The following is a 26900-nucleotide window of genomic DNA, read 5'->3' as shown; positions in this document are numbered from 1 at the left end:
TTGCTTTGCATTTCCCTGATCACTAAGGATGTTTAACATTTCTTTAGGTGCTCTTTGGCCATTTGATAATCCTCAGCTGAGAATGTTTTGTTTAGCTCTGTACCCCATTTCTTAATAGGGTTATTTGGCTCTCTGGAGTCTAACTTCCTGAGTTCTTTGTATATTTTGAATATTAGCCCTCTATCAGATGTAGGATTGGTAAAGATCCTTTCCCAATCTGTTGGTTGCTGTTTTGTCTAATGACAGTGTCTTTTGCCTTACAGAAGCTTTGCAGTTTTATGAGGTCCCATTTGTCGAGTTGTGATCTTAGAGAATGAGCCATTGGTGTTTTGTTTAGGAAATTTTCCCCAGTAACCATGTGTTCAAGACACTTCCCCACTTTTTCTTCTATTAGTTTGAGTGTATCTGGTTTGATGTGGAGATCCTTGATCCACTTGGACTTAAGCTTTGTACAGGTGATAAGCATGGATCGATCTGCATTCTTCTACATGCTGACCTCCAGTTGAACCAGCACCATTTGTTGAAAATGCTATCTTTCTTCCATTGGATGGTTTTAGCTCCTTTGTCAAAGATCAAGTGACCATAGGTGTGTGGGTTCATTTCTGGGTCTTCAATTCTGTTCCACTGATCTATCTGCCTGTCTCTGTAGCAATACCATACAGTTTTTATGACTATTGCTCTGTAATACTGCTTGAAGTCAGGAATGGTGATTCCCCCAGTAGTTCTATTATTGTTGAGTAAACTTTTTGCTATGGGTTTTTTGTTATTACAAGTGAATTTACAAATTGCTCTTTCTATCTCTATAAAGAAATGAGTAGGAATTTTGATGGGGATTGCACTGAATCTGTAGATTGCTTTTGGCAAAATGGCCATCTTTACTATATTAATCCTGTCAATCCGTGAGCATGGAAGATCTTTCCATCTTCTGAGATTTTCCTCAATTTCTTTCTTCAGAGGCTTGAAGTTCTTGTCATACAGATCTTTCACTTGCTTGGTTAAAATCATGCCAAGATATTTTATATTATTTGGAACTATTGTAAAGGGAGTTATTTCCTTAATTTCTTTCTCTGTTTGTCCTTTGAGTAGAGGAAGACTACTGATTTGTTTGTGTTAGTTTTATACCCTGACACCTTGCTGAAGTTGTTTATCAGGTTAGGTAGTTCTCTGGAGGAGATTTTGGGGTCACTTAAATATACTATCATATCATCTGCAAATAGTGATATTTTGATTTCTTCCCTTCCAATTTGTATCCCTTTGATATCGTTTCATTGCCAGATTGCTCTGTCTAGGAATTTGAGTACTATATTGAATAATTAGGAAGAGAGTGGGCAGCCTTGTCTAGTCTCTGATTTTAGTGGGATTGCTTCAAGTTTCTCTCCATTTAGTTTTGTGTTAGCTTCTGGTTTGCTGTATATTGCTTTTACTATGATTAGATATGGGCCTTGAATTCTTGATCTTTCCAGGACTTTTATCATGAAGGGGTGTTGAATTTTGTCAAATGCTTTCTCAGCGTCTAATGAAATGATCATGTGGTTCTTATCTTTGAGTTTGTAATATAGTGGATTACTTTGATGGATTACCATATATTAAACCATCCCTGCATCCCTGGGATGAAGCCTATTTGATCATGATGGATGATTGTTTTTATGTGTTCTTGGATTCGGTTTACAAGGATTTTATTGAGTATTTTGAGTCAATATTCATAAGGGAAATTGGTCTGAAATTCTCTTTCTTTGTTGCGTCTTTGTGTGGTTTAGGTATAAGAGTAATTGTGGCCTCATAGAAGGAATTTGATAGTGCACCATCTGTTTCAATTTTGTGGAATAGTTTGGACAGTATTGGTATGAGATCTTCTATGAAGGTCTGATAGAATTCTGCACTGAACCCATCTGGACCTGGACTCTTTTTGGTTGCAAGACTTTTAATAACTGCTTCTATTTCTTTAGCAGTTATGGGGCTGTTTAGATGGTTTATCTGTTCCTGATTTAACTTTGGTACCTGGTATCTGTCTAGAAATTTGTCCATTTCCTCCAGATTTTCCAGTTTTGTTGAATATAAGTTTTTGTAGTAGGATCTGATGATGTTTTTAATTTCTTCAGATCCTGTTATATCTCCCGTTTCTGATTTTGTTAATTTGGATACACTCTCTGTAACCTCTGGTTAGTCTGGCTAAGGGATTATCTATCTTGTTGATTTTTTCAAAGAACCAGCTCCTGCTTTTGTTGATTCTTTGTATAGTTCTTTTCATTTCTACTTGGTTGATTTCAGCTCTGAGTTTGATTATTTCCTTCCTTCTACTCCTCTTGGGTTTATTTGTTTCTTTTTGTTCTAGAGCTTTAAGGTGTGCTGTAAAGTTGCTGACATATGCTCTCTCCTGTTTCTTTTTGCAGGCACTCAAAGCTATGAGTTTTCCTCTTAGTACCACGTTCATTGTGTCCCATGAGTTTGGGAATGTTGTATTTTCATTTTCATTAAATTCTAAGAAGTTTTTAATTTCTTTCTTTATTTCTTCCTTGACCCAGTTGTCATTGAGTAGAGCATTGTTCACCTTTCATGTATATGTGGGCTTTCTGTCATTATTGTTGTTATTGAATACCAGTCTTAGTGAATGGTGATCTGATAGGATGCATGGGATTATTTCTATCTTCCTGTACTGTTAAGGCCTGTTTTGTGACTGATTAGATGTTCAATTTTGGAGGAGGTTCCTTGAGGTGCTGAGAAGAAGGTGTATCCTTTTGTTTTAGGATGGAATGTTCTATAAATATCTGTTAAGTCCATTTGGTTCATGATTTCTCTTAGTCTGTCTACGTCTCTGTTTAATTTCTGTTTCCATGATCTGTCCATTGATGAGAGTGGGGTGTTGAAATCTCCTACTATTATCATGTGACGTGCAATGTGTGCTTTGAGCTTTAGTAAGGTTTCTTTTATGAATTTAGGTGCCCTTGCATTTGGAGCATAGATATTTAGGACTGAGAGTTAATCTTGGTGGATTTTTCCTTTGATGAATATGAAGTGTCCTTCCTTATCTTTTTTAATCACTTTTGGTTGAAGGTCAATTTTATTTGATATTAGAATGGCAACACCAACTTTTTTCCTCAGGCCATTTGCTTGGGAAGTTGTTTTCCAGCCATTTACTCTGAGATAGTGTCTATCTTTGTCTCTGGGATGTGTTTCCTGCATGCAGCAAAATGCTGGGTCCTCTTTACGTATCCAGTCTGTTAGTCTATGTCTTTTTATTGGGGAATTGAGTCTGTCGATGTTGAGAGATATTACGGAACAGTGATTGTAGTTTCCTGTTATTTTTGTTGTTAGAGGTGGAATTATGTTTGTTTTTCTCTCTTTTGGTTTCATTGCAAGGAAATTATATTCTTGCTTTCTGTACAGTGTAGTTTCTCTCCTTGTGTTGGAGTTTCCCATCTATTATCCTTTGTAGGGCTGGATTTGTAAAAAGATATTGAGTAAATTTGGTTTTGTCACAGAATATCTTCATTTCTCCATCTATGTTAATTAAAAGTTTAGCTGGATACAGTAACTTGGGCTGGCATTTGTGTTCCCTTAAGGTCTGTATGACATCTGTCCAGGATCTTCTGGCTTTCATAGTCTCTGTTGAGAGGTCTGGTATAATTCTGATAGGTCTGCCTTTTTATGTCACTTGACCTTTTTCCCTTACTGCTTTTAATATTCTTTGTTTTGTGCATTTGGTGTTTTAACTATTATGTGATGGGAGGAATTTCTCTTCTGGTGCAATCTATTTGGAGTTCTGTAGGCTTCTTGTATATTTATGGGAATCTCTTTCTTTAGGTTAGGGAAGTTTTCTTCTACAATTTTGTTGAATATATGTATTGGCCCTTTATGTTGGGAGTCTTCACTCTTTCTATACCTATTATCCTTAGGTTTGACCTTCTCATTGTGTCCCGGATTTCCTGGATGTTTTGGGCTAGGAGCTTTTTGCGTTTTACATTATCTTTTTCAGTTGTGTTGATGTTTTCTATGGTATCTTCTGCCCCTGAGATTCTCTCTTCTATCGCTTGTATTCTGTTGGTGATGTTTGTATGTATGACTCCTGGTCTCTTCCTTAGGTTTGGTTTTGTTTTGTTTTGTTTTTTTATCACCAGGGTTGTCACCCTTTGTGCTTTCTTTATTGTTCCTATTCCCATTTTTAAGTCCTGGAGGGTTTTGTTCAATTCATTGTGTTTTCCTATAATTCTTTCAGGGATTTTTGTGTTTCCTCTTTAAGGCTTCTACTTGTTTACTTGTGTCGTCCTGCATTTTTTTTATTTTTTTATTTTTTATTTTATTTTATTTTATTTTGCCTTTTCAGGGTTTTTAATAGTCACATGCAGATGTCCGGTTCATTTCAGCTCCTTCACTGCCAAACCTGGGGGGCAGGGACTGCTTCAGCTTCTCCACCTTCTCCTTGTCTGTGATAACCAGGGTGTAGAGGTACCTGCTACAGTGGACCTTGAACTTTACATTATCCTTGTTTTCTTGATCTTGATAGATTTAGCATCCTTCTGCCGGACTGTGAGTAGAAAGTCCTTGATTTCCTCAATTTTCCGAGGCATGGCGACAGGCCCTCGGCTCTGGCATCAGCACCTGCCCAAAAAAAACTCACAGGGGCCAGCTCGTCCTGCATTTCTTTAAGGGAGTTATTTATGTTCTTCTTAAATTTCTCTATCAGTATAATAAAATGTGATTTTAAATCTAAATCTTGCTTTTCCAGTGTGTTTGGATATCTGATATTTTCTTTGGTGGAAGAACTGGGCTCTAATGATGCCAAGTAGTCTTGGTTTCTGTTGCTTAGGTTCCTGCACTTGCCTCTCACCATGGGGTTGTCTCTGGTGTTCGCTTGTCTTGCTGTTTCTGAGAGTAGCTTGATCCTTCTGTAGGCCTGTGTCAGCATTCCTGTAGAACTGTTTTGCTATTTTTCTTCAGTCTTTTCTGGGGACAGGTGCTCTGATCTCAGGTGTGTAAACACTCCTGGTGACTGTCTTTTAGCTCTAGGCATGGGCATGAATCAGTGGCTGACTATTCCTGTATTCCTGTGTCCAGAGGCACTATGCAGTTTCCGCTTAGACCAGGGATGTGGGCAGAGGTGTGCAGAAGTTGCAGTCTGCCTTTTGGTCTCAGGATGTCTGCACTTCTGGGTGTCCAACACTCTTCCCCACCAGATTTGGGTGCAGGTAACTGTGGGATGGTATCAGTTTAGTTTGGGGCACAGCCAGAAACAGGAAGTGCCCTGACCCAGAGGACTTCTGCCTCTGTGTGTCCTGAATTCACCAGGCAGGTCACTTGGAGCAGAAAAGTGGGTCTTACCTCTGCACTTAGATGTGTAGGCACTCCTGGTGACTGTCTTTCAGCTGTAGGCATGGCCAGGAATCAGAAGGGTCCTGCCCCTGATTCCTACTAGGTCCTTGTACCCAGGAGGCACAGTTAACATTAGGCGATTCCCTCTTGGGTCAAGAATGTGGGCAGAGGGTAGTATCCTCTGACTTCTCAGGATCATCTGCACTTCTGAGAGTCTAGCTCTTTCCCCACAAGATTTGGGTGCAGGGAGTTGTTTGACTGGTTCAGTTCAGTCCTGGGTGCAGAACAGAAGTACCGGCGGCTGACTGTTCCTATATTCCTGTGCCCAGAGGCACTGTGCAGTTTCCCCCTTGGACCAGAGATGTGGGCAGAGGTGTGCAGAAGTGGCAGTCTTTCCTGTGGTCTCAGAATGTCTGCACTTCTGGGAACTACCAGTTCTTAAGCCAATTTTCTGTTACCAATGTTATAAATGTTTTACCATACCCAATAACTTAAAAACCAATATATAGCCAAGACAGGTGAAACACATTTATACTTTTAAAACCAGTCAGAAACAAAAATGAAATGGCTATATACATCTTTCATATTTACACCAAACACAATTTTCTTACTTTTTTCTACCTATAATAACAATTAGATTTGTGTTCTATGGGAGATGAGGTATCAGAAAAATTTTTAGGATAAAATGAGAAACTGCTTGGAGAACTCATACACTTAAACACACATGCATAGGACACAGAACATGGACAGAGTTCAAATAAAGCAGGATATTGACAGAGAGATCTCTTAGTATAGAGAGAAAAGAGAATATACACAGAGAGTTCTCGATGTTCTTGATAAAACAGAATATATAGAGGAGCAGACTGGAAAGGCTTTATGTATCACAACACAGGTCATCAGCTAGAATCCATAGTTTCACTTCTAGTCATAAATTTTTCACTGTTCCCAGGCATCCCTTGTTCAGAACCCCTCTTAGAGCCCAGGCTGGTTCTTGGCATCACTTGTTTAAGATGCACTGTGTTTCTTAGTGTGTCTAGGTGGATTCCTTAGGAAATATCAGGGTTCCATATGTGGCTGGAATTATCTGTGGGTCTTCAACTCTATTCCATTGATCAAGCTGTTAGTATGCTGATGCCATGCAGTTATTTGTTGTTGTTGTTGTTGTTGTTCAAGAATGCTATTTCTCAAGGGATTTTGTCCTGGGAGTTGAAAATTGTCATTTCAAGGTCTGTAAACTGATATGATTATATAATATATAATATATGTATATTCCCTAACATATTTTGTGTTATTTGTTATTTATTCCTTGTTTCCCAGACCATTTCTCATTTTGATACAGGAGGCATACTGTACTTCTATTGATTTATTTTTCCATTTTCAGAGAATCCTTTATCCAGCCACTTTCCCGAAAGCATTTATAAAGCTATAGACAGTCGGTAGTAGAATTTTTGGGGTTACTAATGTCCAATCATCTACCAATTAGGAGAAATTGAATTTTACTGTCCAAATTATATCTCCTTGATTGTTTTCAATTGTCTTATTCTTCTAGGTAGAACATCGAGCCACATATTGATTACACATATAGTGACTGGTCAGCATTGTTTTGTTCCTCATTTTAAGGAATTCTTTTGAGTTTATCATAATATATTTTGATGTTGGCAGATATTATATTAAGCCTGGCTTATAGTTTAAGAGGATTACTCCAGTTTCATCAAAGCATGAAGCATCGCAGTGTGTAGCAGATATGATGCTGGAGGAGCCAAGAGTTCTCCATGGACACTCCATGCAGCATGAGCACTTGCAGACATCAAAACCTATCCCTACCACTACACACTTTCTCCAACAAGGCCAGACATCCTCCAAAAAGTCAGGTCACCTAAAGGTGTCACTCTCCATGGGCCAAGCATTTACGTACACAAGTTTATCTAAACTTATTCAAACCACCCCAGGACTCAGAAATGGGCTGGTCATTGACTATCAAAATTATGCTGTTCTTTTCTTCAACATTTTGATTCTCCTTCATCGTCTTTGCTTGCCTATTTGCATTTTTATTTAGAAATATTGAGCTAATGTTTCCAAATGAAAATATAGCCTTCTATTATGTAATATATACTGACAACTGTTTCCCCTACCATCATTTTTCCCACAGTTCACACATTTCTTTTATCCTCTTCTTTCCCACATCTTCTCCCCCTCCACTGTTTCCTCTTCAGAACAGAGTTTGAGACAAGAGAGGACAAAGAGTACAAAGAGCAAGATAGAATTTAAGGCAAAAGACCTCACAGAAGCCAGATGTCATCCAAATGGAGGGAAAGTATCTCAAGAGTAGGCAGAGCTACACCTCTCCCACTGTTAGGAATCCAACAAAACCACCAAGCTAACAGCAACAACATGAGCAGAGAACCTAGTATTGACTCATGCAGGATCCCTGCTTCCTGTTTAAGTCACTGTGAGTGTTCTGGCCACTCAGGCAGTGTAAGGCATATCTTCCCTCACATATTTTGGGCTTCAAGTAAAACCAAGCATTGATTGGCCAAAGTACTTTGATAGCACCATGAACCTACTGCACGTGTTGTGGTTGATGACGGTTTTTTTTTTTTTTTTCTTTTTTTCGGAGCTGGGGACCGAATCCAGGGCCTTGCGTTTGCTAGGCAAGCGCTCTACCACTGAGCTAAATCCCCAACTCCTGATGACGGTTTTGTAGCTGGGTTGGTATCCTGGTTGCTCTTTCTTATAGCCTGTGGAGAACCTTCTTACACAAGACTAAAACATAAGGGTGAAGGCTCCAAGCCTGTACCTATTAGATTTCTCTATTTAGTGAATTGTGCGGAAGTTGCTCTCAGCAATGAGGCCCTGCTTTCAGTTTTCATAGAGCTATATTAGGAAACGCTACAGGACCATGTTGGCCAACAACTCACATACATGTAACCCAATCCCTACACAGAAGCCCTGCTTGTCTACAAAGACAGTCAATTTCTCCTGTTAAATCTGAAGCTCCATGTACAGTCAGACTGGCTTCCCACTGAGTTCAAAGGATCCTCTTCTATACCTTCCCCTTTACAGAAATTTGCTGCCACATTAGAATTTCTGTGGGTATTGGTGAAAGAAAAACAATACTGGAGACCTGACTGTACTGTATGATATTCAACTTTAGAAAATGTAGACACATAGGGAACCTTAGGTAAACAGGAGAAAAGGTAGTAGTATTCACAATTTGAAAGTTGACCCTAGTAAAAAAATTGATAGTCTGCTAATGAGATTTATCAATAAAAACAAAAACTCTTTTAAAGAAACAAATATTTAGAAATATTTCCATTATTAACATAAAGTATTGCAGGAAGAAATCTATGCAAGAAAGACTTAACTTGAGGTTGATACCAAAGTGTAATTAAGAACAGTTAATTTAAGCACTGTTCCTTGATAAACAAAGGAAATACAGCTTCATGATTTACCAATGAAAGTGTTTTTCCAACTAAATTATGAAAACTGATTTTTCCAGAGTGAAATTTTTTAAAATTTTTTTATTGAATATTATTTTATTTACATTTGAAATGTTATCCCCTTTCCCAGTTTGCAGTCCATAACTGCCCAAACCCATCCCCCCTCAACCCCTTCTTCTAAGATGGTGTTACCACCCTGCAACAACCCACCCATTCCTGCCTCCCTGCCCTGACATTCCTCTACACTGGGGGGGTTCCAGCCTTGACAGGAACAAGGACTTCTCCTCCCATTGATACCCAACAAGGCCATCCTTTGCTACATATGCAGCTGGAGCCATGGGTCTGTTCATGTGTACTCTTTGGATGGTGGTTTAATCTCTGCGAGCTCTGGTTGATTCATAGTGTTGTTCTTATGGGATTGCAAACCACTTCTCCAGTGGGTACCCCAATATTCTATGTTCAGTGGTTGGCTGAGAGTATTTCCTCGCTATTTTTCATGCCCTGGCAGAACCTTTCAGGAGACAGCTATATCAGGCTCCTGTCAGCATGGACTTCATGGCATCAGCAATATTGTCTCGGTTTCTTGGCTGGATAGTATATAGACTGGATCCCCAGATAGGGTGGGATCTGAATGGTCATTCCTTCAGTCTCTGCTCTAAACTTTGTCTCCGTATTTCCTCCTATGAATATTTTTGCTCCCCCATTCAAGAAGGACTGAAGCATCCATACTTTTGTCATCCTTCTTGAGCTTCATGTGGTCTGTGAATTTGAGGCAATTTGAGATTTTGGGCTAATATACATTTACCATTGAATGCATACCATGTGTGTAGGTTTGTGTGTGTGTGTGTGTATGTGTGTGTGATTTTTGTTACCTCACTCAAGATGATATTTTCTAGTTACATCCATTTGCCTATGAATTTCATGAAGTCATTGTTTTTAGTTGCTGAGTAGTACTTCATCGTGTAGATCTACCACATTTTCTGTTTCCATTCCTATGTTGAAGGACATCTGGGTTCTTTCCAGCTTCCGGTTATTATAAATAAGGCTGCTATGAATATAGTGGAGCATGTGTCCTTGCTATATGTTGGAGCATCTTTTGGATATATGCCCAGGAGTGGTATAGCTGGGTCCTCAGGTATTCCTATGTCCAACATTCTGAGGAATCTTCAGACTTTTTTCCAGAGTGGTTGTACCATCTCATAATCCCACCACCAATGGAGGTTGATAGTACTCATTTACCCAGTATTCATCACAAAATCGACAACTTTGGGAGGCACATAGTACAATGTGAATCTAGGCAATTTTTTCACATGCATTTAAACATATTGACAAAAGTTGGGTGCAGCCATAAGATGGTGGTAGCAGCCTTCATGTTAAAAACCAATTGTATTTTAGCCTTATGTTAGATCAAAGGAGCCATACCTATGCCAGCACCTGCAGTTCTGCTTGAACTCAATAGATAGAATGAATCTGGTTGTCAGGTTGCTTAGCACTGGTGGTCAGGTTGCTTGGCACTAGTGGTCAGATCACTAAGCAACCCACCCTACTGTTTCCCCCACTGGCCAATTTACCCAGCCAATATCTTGGTCATCGAGCCAGGCCCAATCCTTTGTGGTTAACCCCTACCTACATTTTGCTTCTACCAGTATATCTTCTGCCTGAGAAAAATTAAAAATTGTCAGCTTGATCAGACCTCTTGACTTGCTGTCCATTCTTGGGATTTCTTGTCCTCCATTCTCTCCTAAGTTGACCCCAGACCCTGGTTGACTGCCCTGCGGGATGGGGCAGACATACTATATTATTTCAAGGGAATTCTAGTATTCACTGTATGTTTTATTATTGTGGACTGGTAGCTCAGAGATTATCCATAACGACTGCTTCTCTGGAGGACACTACCTCAGTTCTAGTACTTATATGGTGGCTCATGCCATTCTGCAACAGAATTTCTAGTTGATCTGTAACTCCTGTCATGCAGTGCAGATTTATATCAAGCAAAATACTAATAGAAACAAAACACAAAGAAAGAAATAAGTTCAGACAAAAGACCTGAGGAATAGAATATCAGGAGGTAATATCAGTTATAAATGTGTTTCTTACTATATAGTATCCTACTCTGATGATTTTCCAAAGGAGCCCAGCATTGTCATTAAAAGCACAGAAATCATTTAACCAAGTACAGAGGAAAAAAATGTAGGGCAGGATAAGTTACATATCATGAAGTAGAATGAAATAATTTACAAACACTTGATCATTTATTTCTAGATTGTGAAATCTTGAATAAGCTCTGGAAAATGGCTAACTTATTTAACACATCAGAAGCAGAAACTGGCTGCTAGTACATGTAATAAAATCTTGGCTCTTCTAAGCACTGTTCCTGCAGCTGGATAAGTCCCCAAATTTTCTTAACAGTGAGACATATCATTTACAGGCTCCTTCTTCTGTCATGGGTTTCAAAGTAAACCAGTCAATTATTGGCAATCCAACAACTTCTGTGTTACCATCACATCAGCACATCTTTCAAGTAGGAAAGATTATAGGCTAAAGGTTTTGTTCCTGGGTTGGGTCACCCTCTGAACACTTCTCTATGACTCTCCCAACCTACATTCACAGCCAGAACCACAGCTCTGCCATTTTGATTTAAAAAAAAAAAAAGAGCAGGATCCTGGGGATAGCAACTGAACACCACATCACATGTGAAAATAAGAATAGGCATAAATCCTATCAAAGCTAGGGAAGGTAATTAACTAGTTGGAAAAGCACTGCAAGTTCAGGCAAAGGAGTCAGACACAGAAACTCACTGTGTCTCTCCTATATGAATCCTTTCATGCATTAGAAGTTGACTCTGATATGCAAAGGCTTTATCAAGTTGATATATGCATAGGGGCTCACTGCATAGTGTCATTTGGAATTTTTTTGAAGACCACCATAATGAGCAAAGGCTTTACAGCACTGATTATATTTAAAGGGCTTCTCTCTAGGATGTATTCATTTATGCCTTTGAAGATCACAGTTGTGTACAATGGCTTTACCAGATCCCTTACATTCATAGGACTTCTGCACATCATGTTATATTTTATGACGTTGCAAATGGCCATTAACATACATAGGCTTCACCATATTAATTATATTCAAAAGAGTTCTTTATAGTATAGAATCTGTTCTTTTGACTCTAAACTCACTATTCTGTTCAAAAGATTTACCAAGGGTTTTTCTCTAGTATGTGTTCTTTTATGACTTTGATGTTGACTGTGAAAGGAAAAATATTTACAATATAGGTTAAGTTAATTGGGCTTCTCTGTAGAATGTTCTTTTATGCCTTTGAAGATCACTGTAATCTGTAAAGGGTTTATTACATTAGTTACATTCACAAAAATTCTCAGCAGTATGTGATTTTTTTTTTTTAATGCCTTTCAAGAATTCTTTTGCGTGCACAGGTTTTGCCACATTAGGTAAATACACTCCGCTTCTCTCCAGTATGAGTTCTTTTATGGCTTTTCAGAAATGCAAAAGCTTTATCATGTCGTTTGCATTCACAGAAATTCTTGGTGTATGTGATGGTTTTATGCCATTGAAGATTTCTGTTTTGTGCAAAGGCTATGCCATGTTGCTTACAGGCAGAGTGCTTGGTTACATTCCTAGGGCTTCTCTTCTGTGTGTGTTCTTTTATGACATTGAAGATCCCTATGATAGGCATGGGCCTTACAATATTAGTTACATGCATAGGGCTTCTCTCCAGTATGTGTTCTTTTATGTCTTTGCAGAGTGCTGTGCCATGTAAAGACTTTACCACAATGGTTACATTCATAGGGCTTCTCTCCAGTATGTGTTCTTTTATGTCTTTGCAGAGTGCTGTGCCATGTAAAGACTTTACCACAATGGTTACATTCATAGGGCTTCTCTCTGGTATGTGTTCTTTGATGACTTTGAAGATGGCTGTGATGAGCAAAGGCTTTACCACATTGGTTACATTCATAGGGCTTCTCTCCAGTATGTGTTCTTTTATGGCTTTGAAGATGGCTGTGATGAGCAAAGGCTTTACCACATTGGTTACATTCATAGGGCTTCTCTCCAGTATGAGTTCTTGTATGGTTTTGAAGATATTTATGACAAGCAAAGGCTTTACCACATTGGTTACATGCATAGGACTTCTCTCCAATATGTGTTCTTTTATGGCTTTGCAGAGTGCTGCACCATTTAAAGACTTTACCACAATGGTTACATTTATAGGGCTTCTCTCCAGTATGAGTTCTTGTATGGTTTTGAAGATAGCTACGATAAGCAAAGGCTTTATCACATTGGTTACATTTATAGGGCTTCTCTCCCGTATGTTTTATTTTATGGATTTGCAGAGTGTTGTACCATGAAAAGACTTTACCACATTCGTTACATTCATAGGGCTTCTCTCCAGTATGAGTTCTTGTATGGCTTTGAAGATAGCTATGACAAGCAAAGGCTTTACCACATTGGTTACACTCATAGGGCTTCTTTCCAGTATGTTTTATTTTATGGATTTGCAGAGTGTTGTACCATGAAAAAACTTTACCACATTGGTTACATTCATAGGGCTTCTCTCCAGTATGTGTTCTTTTATGGATTTGCAGAGTGTTGTACCATGAAAAGGCTTTACCACATTGGTTACATTCATAGGGCTTCTCTCCAGTATGAGTTCTTGTATGGTTTCGAAGACGACTACGATAAGCAAAGGTTTTACCACATTGGTGACATTCATGGGACTTTCCTCCAGTATGTGTTCTTTTATGTCTTTGAAGATGGCCGTATTGAGAAAAGGCTTTGCTGCATTGGTTACATTCATAGGGCTTCTCTTCAGTATGTGTTTTTTTATGGTTTTGCAGAGAGTTTTGCCATGAAAAGACTTTACCACATTGGTTACATTCATAGGGCTTTCCTCCAGTATGAGGTTTTGTATGGTTTTGAAGATGGCCACATTGTGCAAGGGCTTTGCCACATTGGTTACATGCATAGGGTTTCTCTCCAGTATGTGTTTTTTTATGCCTTTGAAGACTACTGATCTGTGCAAAAGCTTTACAACATTGGTCACATGTGTAGTGTTTCTCTCCAGTATTACGTTTTTTATGGAATCTCAGATGGTTGTTGCATACAAAGGTATTATCACATTGGTTAAATCCATCAGGTTTCTCTCCTGTTTGTGCTTTTCTGTTTACCTGAACAGTACTATAGTATACAAAGTCTCCAGTAAGTGTTCTTTTAATTGTATGAAGATCACTGACAGTTGCAAACCCTTCTTTGTATTGCACACCTTCATAGGTTTTCTCTCCCGTGTGAATTCCTTCATTCCACTGAAGATGCCTATGATATAGAATATCATTATCAGAGTGCATGTATTCAGAGTTTCTCTACAATATTATTTCATCCTTGTGTATGTAACAGGCACATAAGGATCATTCAGTATACTAATGAATATTTTTATCTGTATGAATAGAATTTACAGTGTTTAATAAATGTAAAGAAGAATCAGATATATTAAGTGTTTCTCACTTTATTTATATCCATGGTGTTCTCCCTCATTTTCATTCAGTTTACATGTTTGCTGTGATGGTAAGAGCATTGATTACATGCCTCACACTTATATCAGTCTTTTCCTACGTAAGCTTCTTCACATAAATATGTGAACAAAACTGCTAGAAATCAGTTTTACCTCAAGATCTCAAGATTGCATTCATAAATTTTTCTATTTTGTAGACCATTCCACATTTGCAACTTGAACCAAGATGCACAGAAATTTTCTTTCCTTCTTCTTTTTTTTTTTGTTGTTGTTTTTAGAGCTGAGGACCAAACCCAGGGCCTTGTGCTTGCTAGGCAAGTGCTCTACCACTGAGCTAAATCCCCAACCCCAGAAAATTTCTACATTACTAATACTCATCAAAATTTTCTGCAGTTTGAGGTTGTTGATGTATGCATAATAAAACTGGAAAATCAATTAATTGTAAAATGTTATTCAGTTCAATAAATTTACATTAAGTGGAGAAAACTACTTATCTTCACTTTGTACTGGGACAGAGATAAAGTGCTTCTGTCAATATCGACTAGGAATAGTGCTGTATTCTTTACATAGAATAGATAAAGAGATAAGATAGATAGATGAATAGATATATAAATAGCTACTTAGATACATAGATTGATGGATAGATGAGAGGTAGAGATAGATTTACTTTGATAAAGATAGATATAATTATATATCTGTCACTTATAATACACCTATAAAACAAAGAATAACAAATAAAATGTATCCACATTGCATTCACACACTTTGAGACTTTTTACTCTTCAAAGATATGTGATATTTTGATTAAGTTTTCTCTACATCTTTTTTAAACTTCTTGAACTGCCCCCTCACTAATTTTAAGCAGCTTATTACAAGTAAATGAGTAACATCTGCTTTACTATGAACTATTTCCTTATTCAAACGTTTCATATACATAAGCATCCTATGTTCAAAGTGTACATACACTGCTTCTATGTCTCAGTGTTATAAGACTAAACAAACTGACATTTAGACAGAGTAGCTCTAAAGAGCTCTAAAGTAGGGGTTGGGGATTTAGTTCAGTGGTAGAGCGCTTGCCTAGCAAGTGCAAGGCCCTGGGTTCAGTCCCCAGCCCCCCCCCCCAAAAAAAAAGAAAAGAAGAAAAAAAAAAGAGCTCTAAAGTAGCTCTGAAGTTGAAATCCTACTACTTGTTAAGGCATTCTTTCCATGTATTCTATCTTAAAGGAATGCCTTGCAAACACAAATCGACACAGAAACACATGCATTTGTAAGAATTTAATAACCAATATCCTTAAAGCTCTGCTGATTTAGGGTGAGGCTCTTAACTAAAACTTCAAGAAGACATTAAGATTTCTTGAGGGGCATATTTGGATCAGAATGCACTAAAAAATTACCTTCCATGTCTTCTAGAATTTTGACAATCTTCTTCAATACTGTCGTCTTCCCAGTAATAGCCTAAAACACAGTACCAGAAAAATGTATGACAAATTATTGGAATTTAGGGAATATTTTAGGTACTATCTTAAGTGAACCTTAGAACCAGGCCTAATTAATTCACCTCATTCTCCCTCCTTCTCAATTGAAAGCAATGAAGCAAACAAACAAAAACAGTTGCCCCCCTATTTAAAAAAATTAAAACAATAAAATTCTTACCTATAGCAGTGAGGTTCCTGTAGGTCTCCAGCATCACATCTTTGTAGAGACTCTTCTGGGAAGGATCTAGCAAAGCCCATTCTTCCCGAGTAAAGGTCACATGCACATCATCATATGTCACTGCCTTCTCAAATATAACATTCATGTGTACAAAACAAAGCATGTTTACATATTGAGCATGTATATTTCACTGACCATCATTCTGGCGTTTTCCCCACTTATTTAATGTTTGAAAATTTGTACTGAATGATAAGGTTCAAAACTCTCACTTCCTCACCTTTTGAATAAGATATACCCTTGCAAGGGAAATGCTACTTGAGAGACCTAAAGAGACCAGTAAATAGAATAACAATGCTAAGCACACATCATAGATGTTGTATAAATAATTACTGACTACAAAAGCACCGAGTCTTTGGTAAGATGGCCATTTTTACTACAAATCCTACCTATTCATGAGCATGGAAAATGTTTACTTCCTTTAAAATCTTTTTCAATTTCGTTCTTCAGGGATTTGAAATGCTTATCAGAGAGATCTTTCACTTGCTGGGATAGTTACAAAAAGATTATTTATATTAGTAGTGGCTAATGTAAAGTATGTTGCTTCTCTTATTACTTCCTTGGCCCAGTTATCATTTATATAAAGGAGGCCTACTGTTTTGTAAAGTTAATTTTGTATCCATGACATTGCTGATGGTGTGGATCACCTGCAGTACCTCTGAGATAGAATTTTGGGGGTCACTCACTTATACTATCAGATCATTAGTAAACAACTCTACTTTGAATTCTTCTTTCCAATTTTTATCTCCTTGATCTCATTTAATTTTTTTTTTCTATTTCTCTCCCTAAAAATTCAAGTACTCTATTGAATAGATAGGGAGAAAGAAGGCAGCCTTGTTTTGTCCTGATTACAGTGGAATTGCTTTAAGGTTCTCTCCATTTAGCTTGATATTGGCTATTGTCTTGATTTAAATGGTATGAATATGTTTACGTCAGAATTCTCTAATACCTTGAACATGAAGGGGTATTGGATTTTATCAAAGATTTGCTAGGCTAAATTCCTAGAGCTTTATCCTACCTGCTGGAAACAGGAAACAACCTAGCTGTACCTTGAGTGAAGAATGAATAAAGAAAATGCAGTATGTCTACACAACAGATTACTATTCACCTATTAAAAAACATGGACATCATAAATTTTGCAGGGAAATGGAAGGAACTTGATGACATAATCCTGAGTGTGGTAATCCGGTCCCCATAGGATGGACATGCATGGTATGGACTCACTTATTAGTCAACACTCGCTATATCATACAGGTACCATGCTATACTCCACAGACACAGAGGAAGGAATAAAACAGTCATGAGAGGAATGTGGAGGTGAGGACCCAGAATGGAGAGGGAATGGGAAGGAGAATGGGGATTCAGGAAGGACAGGAGAAATGGCTGGATGGCCAGAAAATGACTATAAATCTGCAACTGACAGGGGCAAGGAGGTGAGGAACATCTCCATAGGATAACTAAGGCAATCAAGAAGCAATGTGGGTGACCTTAGCTGTAGCTCACTACATTGGGGATAACAACCTAAAGAGGATACCTTCTGTAGCCAGGCAGGAACCCCAGTAGTGCAATAGGGAGACCAACCTACTCACAATAATGTTAACCCAAAATGTATCCTGTCTACAACAAATGCATGCATGGAGAATGGAGGAGAGACTCAGGGAATTGCCATCCAATAACCAGGCCATATTGAGATCCATTCCACGGACAAGCATCAATCCCTAATACTATTAATGATACTCTGATAAGCCTTCAGACAGGAGCATGTTATCCTCTGAGAAGTTTTACCCAGCACCTGACTTACACAGATACAGACATCCCTAGCCAAACAGTTGATGGACCTTAGGGACTCTTATGAAAAATTGGAGGAAGAATTGTGGGCCTCTCAGGGGAGAGGAACTCCACAGGAAAATCAAGAGAATCACCCAACCTCAGCGCTTTGTGTTCTCACAGTTTTAACCAATGACCAAGGAATACCCAGGGGCTGGACCTATGACTCCCTGCTCATATGGAGTAGATGTGCAGCTGGGCCTTCATTGGGTCCCAAACAACTGCAACAGGGGCTATGGCAAAAGCTGTTGCCTGTATATGAGATACTTTTTTCTTTCAGTAGGGCAGACTTATCAGGCCTAAGTGCCAAAAGAAGTGCCTAGCATAGCGTAGAACTAATGTGCTATGGATGGGGTAATGACCAGGGAGTGTCTACCCACTCACAGGAGAAGATGATAGGAGGTGTTGAGGGGAAGATGGAGGGAGAGCGTGATGGAGGTAGTAGCAGGATGAAAAGTGAATAAATTAAAATATACATATATATTTATGTCAAGTAAGGGAAAAAAAAAAAAAAAAAAAAGGAAGAGCGAGCTGGCTAGATTAGCTTAATACCAGCACTAGGTAGACAGAGGAAAAGCACCTCATTGACGTGGATCTTAAAATGTGCAAGGCTTCAGGATATAGAATATAGAACTGTTTCCCACTTCATAAGCTATACTGAAACTAAAACCCCCACAGCACTCAATTCTCTGGCTTTAGCTAATTCCATATGCAGTCAACTTGATTCTCAAAATAACCAGTTCAACAGGCAAGAACGAAGAGCTGAGGAAGATTCCCTCTTTATTTTGTCAGGCAAGGAGAGCTTGGGATTCATTTCCAAACAATGATTTTATTAAATAAAAGAAGCACTGAAATTTTCAATATGGATTCTGGTTGTGTTCACATAAAGGGTTGCTTGCTACTGGTCCTTGTCTCAACATGGTCACAGTGTAGAAGCAGACATATTTATGGGCATTTTAGTTCAAAGTCATAAAGAAACATATTTAAATCATAAAAATGATAGGCAGAAATGACTGTGGAATTTTCATCTTGTAGCTTGGTATGTTAGCTGAAAATAAAGTAAATGACACCGAGAATGTAGACTGCTTATCAGCTGTCACTGTCAGGGCTTCTATTCCTGCACAAACATCATGACCAAGAAGTAATCGTAGAGAAAAGGGTTTATGGAGATTACACTTCTCCATTCCTGTTCATCACCAAGGGAAATCAAGCAGGTCAGGAGGCAGGAGCTAATGCAGAGGCCGTGGAGAGATGTTACTTACTGGCTTGCTTCCCCTGGGTTTCTCAACTTGCTTTTTTATAGAACCCAAGTCTACCAGCCCAGGGATGGCACCACCCACAACATGCTGTCCTACCCTTCCTCTTTCCTTTTTGAAGGCAAACTTTACCTACAGTTATCTGTAGAGGCAGATATTATCCAACTTCTGCTGAACAATTATTCCACACACCCCCTTCCCTAGACTGTTTATCAACCTTAGGGAAAATATTTTTTACCTCTGTGCCTTTTGTCAGAGATTATACTAAATTCTAGGTCATTTCAAAATAGAACCTATTCTTGTAGTATGTGTACCTCATAAAATGGTTCCTATGTAGTCAAAACATAAAGTATATTGTGTACCTAGAATTTGACTGATAGTTGCCTGGATATATTTCCCTTAATTGTACTGTATTTTAAATATTAAGGCAATAGGGGCTGGGGATTTGGCTCAGTGGTAAAGCGCTTACCTAGGAAGCGCAAGGTCCTGGGTTCGGTCCCCAGCCCTGGGGAAAAAAAAATATTATGGCAATGATTGGCTGGAATTAGACTCCCCCATTTCTATACCAGGTTGCAAAGTCAGTCTGTGCCAGGTTTTTATTCTCATCTCTTACCATGGTTCCCTTCCCTATTTGATAAAGGAACACTTTGTTCTGCAAGTGACCTAGAGTGCTTTGGACAGAACATCAGGTATAAAAAAATATGGGGGCAAAAATACCTGAAAAATTAAGAAAACAGAATGTTCTTCAGGAGCATCCAGCTTTCATTCCCAGTATATAAGCAGCTCACTATCTGTAACTCAAGTTCTAAGGTTTTTTACACAGCCTCCTTACCTGTCTGCCTCACATACATGAACAGGGTAGGACAAAACCATGCACGTGAGTAAAATATTTCTACAAATATATTCATGAATAAAATTCTTTTGGTAGGAGAGAGAGACAGAAGGGAGAGAGAGACAGACAGACAGACAGACAGACAGACAGACAGACAGACAGATACAGAGAGAGAGAGAGAGAGAGAGAGAGAGAGAGAGAGAGAACTAGCACCATAAAATTTAGTGTTCAATCTGGGCACCTTAGTACATTTCCTCAATTCCAACACTCAAAATGCCCCATTGGAGCAGTTAGAGAAAGGAATGAAGGATCTGAAGGGGCTCGCAACCCCATAAGAAGAACAATATCGGGCTGGAGAGATGGCTCAGAGGTTAAGAGCACCGACTGCTCTTCCCGAGGTCCTGAGTTCAATTCCCAGCAACCACATGGTGGCTCACAACCATCTGTAAAGAGATCTGACGCCCTCTTCTGGTGCATCTGAAGATAGCTACAGTGTACTCATATATATAATAAATAAATAATATAAAAAAAAAAAAAAAAAGAAGAACAATATCAACCAACCAGGGCTCCCAGGGACTAAACCATTACCCAAAACTACAGATGGACAGGATCATGGCTCCAGCTACATGTGTAGCAGAGGATGGCCTTGTTGGGCACCAGTGGAAGGAGAAGCCCTTGGTCCTGCCAAGGCTGGATCCCCCAGTGTAGGGGAATGTCAGGGCAGAGAGGTGGGAAGAGGTGGGTAGATGGGTGGGAGAACACCCCCATAGGAGAAGGGGGAGGAGGGATAAGATAGGGGGTTTATGGACAGGAAACCAGGAAAGGTGATAACATTTGAAATGTAAATAAAAAATATCTAATACAAAATTGTTTAAAAAATCTTTTGGGATATAAGAGATAAAAACAAATGTAATAATTAAAATTCACTGCAAGCCTATACCCAACATCAAATTAAATGCAGATTAAGTCAAAAGAATTCCTTAAAATGAGGAACGAGGCAAGGCTGACCAGTCTCTATATGTATTCAATGTATGGCATGCAGTTCCACCTACAGCCATGAGACAATGGAAGGACATCAAGGGGATATAATTTGGAGAGTAAGAAATCTAAATATCCTAATTGATAAATGTTATGATAATATACATCAGTGACCCTAAAAATTCTACTACCATTTTGTACAGCTTTAAAACACTTGATACGGGGCTGGAGAGATGGCTCAGCGGTTAAGAGCACCCGACTGCTCTTCCAGAGGTCCTGAGTTCAATTCCCAGCCACCACATGGTGGCTCCCAACCATCTGTAAAGAGATCCGATGCCCTCTTCTGGTGTGTCTGAAGACAGCGACAGTGTACTTATATATAATAAATGAATAAATCTTTAAAAAAAAAAATAAAACACTTGATACAAGATTAACTAAAAAACAAAACAAAAAAACAAAAAAAAAAATCAATAAACCCTCCAATATGCCTCCTATATCAAAATGACAAAGGGACTAAAAAATCAGAGAAAACAGCAAATAGAAGAGACTCTATGGGTAGACTGTGTTAAATGGGCAAAGAAGCGATAGGGATCATTTGGAGAGGAGACAGAGGAAGAGAGTAAGTGCAGGGAGAACGAGCTGGAATCAGAGAGCATGGGCAGATTACTACAGGAATTTAAGGCACTGGCAACTCCCACGGAATTCAGAGGGTGACTCTAGGGACCACTGCTATTAATGGAGGAGAGAGTCTGAAGTGCCCATCTTTATACCTAGCAAGGTCTGGTATTGGAACAGATTTACAGTTCACGGTGGTGTTAGCCAAGGAGCTGTCTAAACTATCCATGCCGATTCCAAGAAAAACATTTTGCTTTCTGTAATCTGACCACAGGGCCACATTGTATTGGACAACATTCACACAGCTCACTAAATGTAAAAATAAAGGGGGTGCAGGCTTGGAGACTTCACCCCTATGTTCTAGTCTCTTTGTGGGGTGAGGGTACTCTACAGGCCACAGAAACGTAATTCTGGACACAATACAAGCTATACCATCCCTCACTGACTTTCTCTTGCCTGCAACTGTGCTGAGCCAAGGGGATAATGAGTTTTTTGAGTGGCTAACTAATATTTAGTTTAATTTGAGGAGCTGGGCATCAGAAGGAACCCAGTCCTTACACTGCCTGGGGTTTCAAGATCCTCACAGACACTTAAGTGAAAAGGGTGGTTTGCATGGGTCTCAGTCACATCCTCCTTTATGTGCTATGGTGATTAGCTTGGTGATTTGTGGTAATGCTAACACTGGATGTATGGCTCTGTTCCTTTCCTTGAGCTTGATGCTCTTTTCTTCCTATTTGCCTACCATGCCCAGCTTCACATTGAGGACTTTCAACATGTCTTTTCTATTTTATTTGCTTTGCTTGAGTCTGCTCTCTGAAATCTGCTCTCTTTTGAAGGTAAAACATACGGGGTGGAGATCTTGGAGAGAGGAAAGTATGAAAGGAGGAAGGAAAACTGGAAGGAGTGTAGGGAGGAGAAACAGTGGTACTGATATATAAGAGAAGAGATCTATTTTCAATGAAAAAATTAATATAATATTTCTTGAATGAAAACGCAAAAGGAAGAGGAAAAATAATGAAGAAAGAGAAGCAAATTAGTGAAGACAAGAAAAGTATAATTTTGACAGATACAGTTCTCACGCTGTTTCTGAAGAGGATGAACATCACAGAAGAGTTCATGCCAAGCCCAAGGCCATTCCTATGTTCAGTATAGATCTCTGTATTCATAAGTTTTACTCTCAGTAAGTACACACACACACACGAATGCATGTGTTACTATTTAAGGCTGGTTATTTACCAAGATAAAAACAAACAAATGAGTGACTTGTCAAAGATAATACATTTTTGCTCAACAATCATTAATTGACATTATTTAAATTCAGACGAAAACAATTCAGTCTGTTTCTTAACCTCTTTATAATTTTTCATGCACTACAACCTGTGACTCATGGGCAGAAAGTTCTGTTTCCATCCTAATCAAACAGTCTTTGGATTTTTACAGTATACTGTAGTAACTATTGGATTCTCATTGATCTGACAACTCTGGGTGTAAAAAGCTTGATGCTTACATTATCTTCTCCACATACCCACTAAGAAAACACTGTAATAACCCATTGAATGTGAAGGCTTTAGCTAGATTCTGTGTTTTCTCCCCTCGTTTTCATTTATCGTTTAATGTAGACAGAAGGCTGAAGCTCTTACATCCATGTAACAAATCACAGTGTCATTACAGATTTAAATCAGATGGGAGAGTCAGCCTAGCACTGCTTCTGCTCTCATTGTATGCTGTTTCTTGAAAAACAGGGCACTGATTATAGGGATATTATATACGGGAAAAGTCCCTTAAATGTGACCCTGACTGAAGTTACCTATCAGCACAAGTGTGTAAAAATTAAAAGCACCTAAACTTCAGAACATCTGCAAAAATAATTCAATGTGACTTTTGCATCACCTTCCTTCCCCCACACCCTGTGGAACAGCTTTAAGGCCTCCCTTGCAGCCTCCTGGAATTGCATCAAAGGACAATGCAAGAAAGAACCTGTAAGCTACTACCCACTGGTGCTCCTAATTTCTGGACTTGCCCACATCCCTCAATAGTGTGACCTCCTCACCTGGACATAAGACAGTATCACCTTCCCTGCTGGAGGATTAGAGTTCACATGAGTCAGAAAAAAAGAGGCCTTCCCAGATCCTACATTTTACTGCAGGGGCAGACTCAACCTTAGTCTTGTACACTTTTATTTTCATGGAATCTTCCACTTTCCAGGGATAACTATTCGTCATCTAAGTTGCAGGGTCTTTTGTGTACATCTTTCATTACATGCTCAATATCCAGTGCAGCATCTCTATGTCATGTCTTGGGAAGTCCAGCACGCAAACATCAGTCAACTTCAAAAAGTAAGAATCATAGAAGTAAGAAGAGTCATGAGTAGGAAAGCAAGTAAGAATTAATAGGAGATGAATTGAAAAAGAAATAAAAAGAAGGGAACATGGTTGCTCCTAAATATGGTGGAGTAGAGGGGAGAGTAGACATAAAGGCAGGGACATCTGATAAGAGTCCAAAGTGAACAGGAACAGGGGCCATGTGAAGAGAGGGAGGAGAGGAGAAAAAAGCCAGTGGAAGAAATGAGGTTGTTAAATGATAGACGAGAGATGTAACAAATTAGGGTAAGGAAGCGCAGCTTGGAGAAGTGCAGCCCAACGCGTGGGCTCTAAGCTGGTTTTGTCAGTCACAGACTGGAACAGGTAGGGACTGAGGAACTTTGGGTGAAAACTCAAGAGCCTGTCCAGCTTTCATTTGCTAGGTAGGGGCTTTAGTCATTTGTGCCAGAGTTTGACACTTACCCATAGTACAAAGTAAAAAGTTAAATAATTTAATTATAATCTCAAAATTTACTTTAAAAGGTTGAAATAGAATTCATGGTGGAAAATTATCCAGGTAGGAGACATATGTTCTCCAGAGCACATCAGTTATTACTCATGTCTTTTCCCTCTGGTGTTACTGTAAAATCAGAATAATAGCATCACTACTAGGCCCAGACACACTAATATGCCAGGACCTTCTCGGTTGGTTGAACTTGTATAACTACAGATATTTAGTTCCTAAAAAAATTAATCCATCTCCTTATGTAGATTCTTGACTGCCTATTTTCTGTACCCCTAAAGTTTTCAACTATAAATAAAAGTCCAATAAAAGTTTGGACTTTTATTGATCATCTAACACTGCTAACATCAGAACCCAGTGATAATGGAAAATACTTTCAAAACAAGCCAGCTCCCTCCTTCCTTCTTCCCCCTTCATTTCTTTGTTGTAATTACAGCAGCTTCAGAGTTGGTCAGTGACCTCAATTCATGAAATGCTCAATTCATACTGAAATTCCTCTTTTTTTTTTTTTAAGATTTATTTATTTATTATATATAAGTACACTGTAGCTGTCTTCAGATACACCAGAAGAGGGCATCAGATCTCTTTACAGATGGTTGTGAGCCACCATGTGGTTGCTGGGAATTGAACTCATGACCTCTGGAAGAGCAGTCGGGCGCTCTTAACCGCTGAGCCATCTCTCCAGCCCCAAAATTCCTCTTTATTTATAATTTCCCCAAGAAAGTCGGGGAGGTGGGAGGACACTCATTCCATTGCCTCTGTTTTTTCTTACTGACTACTCAGGGCTCAGCCTGGAAGGACTTGCAAGACTCTCTTCAAGGTATTGGGCAACAGAGGAAGGATCAGGTGTTGAAAGACATTACAAAGTAAGAGGCAAGCCTGAGCTAAAGATATTCCCCTAAAGAGAGGAAAGTAATCAAAGACTTGAGAAAAAGGAGTAACATTCTTAATTCCCTAGAGACATTGGAGAATAGGAACAAATAGTTGAACAGAGCTGTGATGTTCTGAGAAAGTGAAATTTAAAAAGTGTTGCTAACAACTCATTTTTTAAAAAGGTAGATAAAATTGGAACAAATCATAGTTATAGTGACTTTCAAGAAGATCAGGACATTCCCTGCTGGGGAAATGGAATCAATGAGATAAACTATGATCTTGTCTTTATGTGCAATATTAGCTGCTGAGATCTGTAACCTGCCACATATAGCTACAGCCAGTAGCCCCTGATTCAAATATCTGAGCTGGGGGCTGGGGATTTAGCTCAGTGGTAGAGCGCTTACCTAGGAAGCGCAAAGCCCTGGGTTCGGTCCCCAGCTCAAAAAAAAAACAAAACAAAAACAAAAAAACAAACAAACAAACAAAAAAAAACAAATATCTGAGCTGACTTAACTGGGTCAACAAAGTTTGGTTCAACATAAACTCTCCATTTGTATACACAGTGATCTCGACAATTTCTACTCACACACATGAATTAACAAATGCTGGGGAGGGGCTGGAGAGATGGCTCAGTGGTTAAGAGCACTGACTGCTCTTCCAGAGGTCCTGAGTTCAAATCCCAGCAACCAAATGGTAGCTCACAACAACCTGTAATGAGATCTGATGCCCTCTTCTGGTGTGTCTAAAGACAGCGACAGTGTACTCACATACATGAAATAAATAAATCTTTATAAAAAAAAACAAAACAAAACAAAAAACAAATGCTGGGGAATTACAAAATCACTCACTTTGTCCCATCAGGTCCTCTTTCCTAATGGTGGCCCCTGCAGATGACTCCCCTTAAATTCAGTCTGTGAACTAGTCCTTGTCTACATTGTTTCACCCTGCAGGGTATACAGTAAACTGTTCTTCCTGTTCCAGTCTGAAGGCAGAAGCCACGCTCCCCATGCAAGTACTTTCCTTTCACTGCAGAGGACGGTTCATTACACGACTGAGAAGAATAATTTTAAAATGCTCTTGTGGTACAGCCCTTTAACTAAAGAATTTAGGAAGTTTAATGAAAAGGAACGCAGGGTCGTCGCTCTGTGGAACAGGGGACTTGCATCCAGGTGACAACGTAACGTCTCAGAAACGGTTTTCTAAAAGGCTAAAGATGCAGGTGTTCCAACACTAATTTACCATTTTTATTTGTCTCTCCCGTGGATCCCCATTCCATTCTTAGCTCTTCCGAGGCACTCCGGCGGTGCCTGGATGCCAAAGAGCCAGAGAATCAGACGGCACTGGCCTCCTTGCACCCCCCGGGGAACCCCGAGCCAACTCTAGTTCTGTCCTGCGCTCAAACCGCGCTTCCCAACCCCCGGAGCGGTGTCCGGCGGCTTCCCACGGCCGGACATCCGCCCGCCCGGCGGCAGCGTGGGGTAAAGGCGGTCAAACTTCCCGCATCCAGCTTCCATTGAGCGAACAACCCGAGCCGCTTAAACCTACAGGCCCCGCCACAACAGATCCCGCTCCTCACCTTTGTGGGCAGTGAGCACACCCTGACCATGTTGCAACTTCAGGCCTTGCCTAAGTTCCCTCAGTACTCAGCAGTGAGGTCAAAGCACAGCAAACCGTAATCACTTAAAGCTACTCAAGTGCGCGGAACCAGCAAACGT

The 26900-nt window shown here is 39.3% G+C and overlaps 1 protein-coding gene and 1 pseudogene across 4 annotated transcripts in view; both read right to left on the bottom strand.

Moving 5' to 3' along the window:
* Zfp950l12 (zinc finger protein 950 like 12) overlaps positions 1 to 26900 on the bottom strand; it is a 61480-nt gene extending 34580 nt beyond the window's left edge. The window contains exons 1-4 of one of the 3 annotated variants that reach the window (XM_087584647.1): positions 26762 to 26900; positions 15925 to 16048; positions 15666 to 15726; positions 14026 to 14075 (exon numbers count right to left, since the gene is read on the bottom strand). In XM_087584647.1, coding sequence (XP_087440773.1) covers positions 14026 to 14075; positions 15666 to 15726; positions 15925 to 16048; positions 26762 to 26791 — 265 coding nt within the window. In that variant the 5' untranslated portion in view covers positions 26792 to 26900. Of the gene's footprint in view, positions 1 to 8826; positions 14076 to 15665; positions 15727 to 15924; positions 16114 to 26761 lie in introns of those variants that run through there. The other 2 variants (XM_087584646.1, XM_087584645.1) reach the window with 2 other exon arrangements.
* LOC148001192 (large ribosomal subunit protein eL38 pseudogene) lies at positions 3245 to 4590 on the bottom strand (annotated as a pseudogene). The gene has a single exon (XR_015637691.1). The product of XR_015637691.1 is annotated as a large ribosomal subunit protein eL38 pseudogene (transcript).

Source organism: Rattus norvegicus, chromosome 14 (assembly GCF_021556685.1).
Source record: "Rattus norvegicus strain SHRSP/BbbUtx chromosome 14, alternate assembly SHRSP_T2T, whole genome shotgun sequence".
Classification (NCBI taxonomy): Eukaryota; Metazoa; Chordata; class Mammalia; order Rodentia; family Muridae; genus Rattus; species Rattus norvegicus.
Note: the sequence above shows the minus strand (reverse complement) of the source record. Positions and strands in the feature narration are given on the sequence as shown.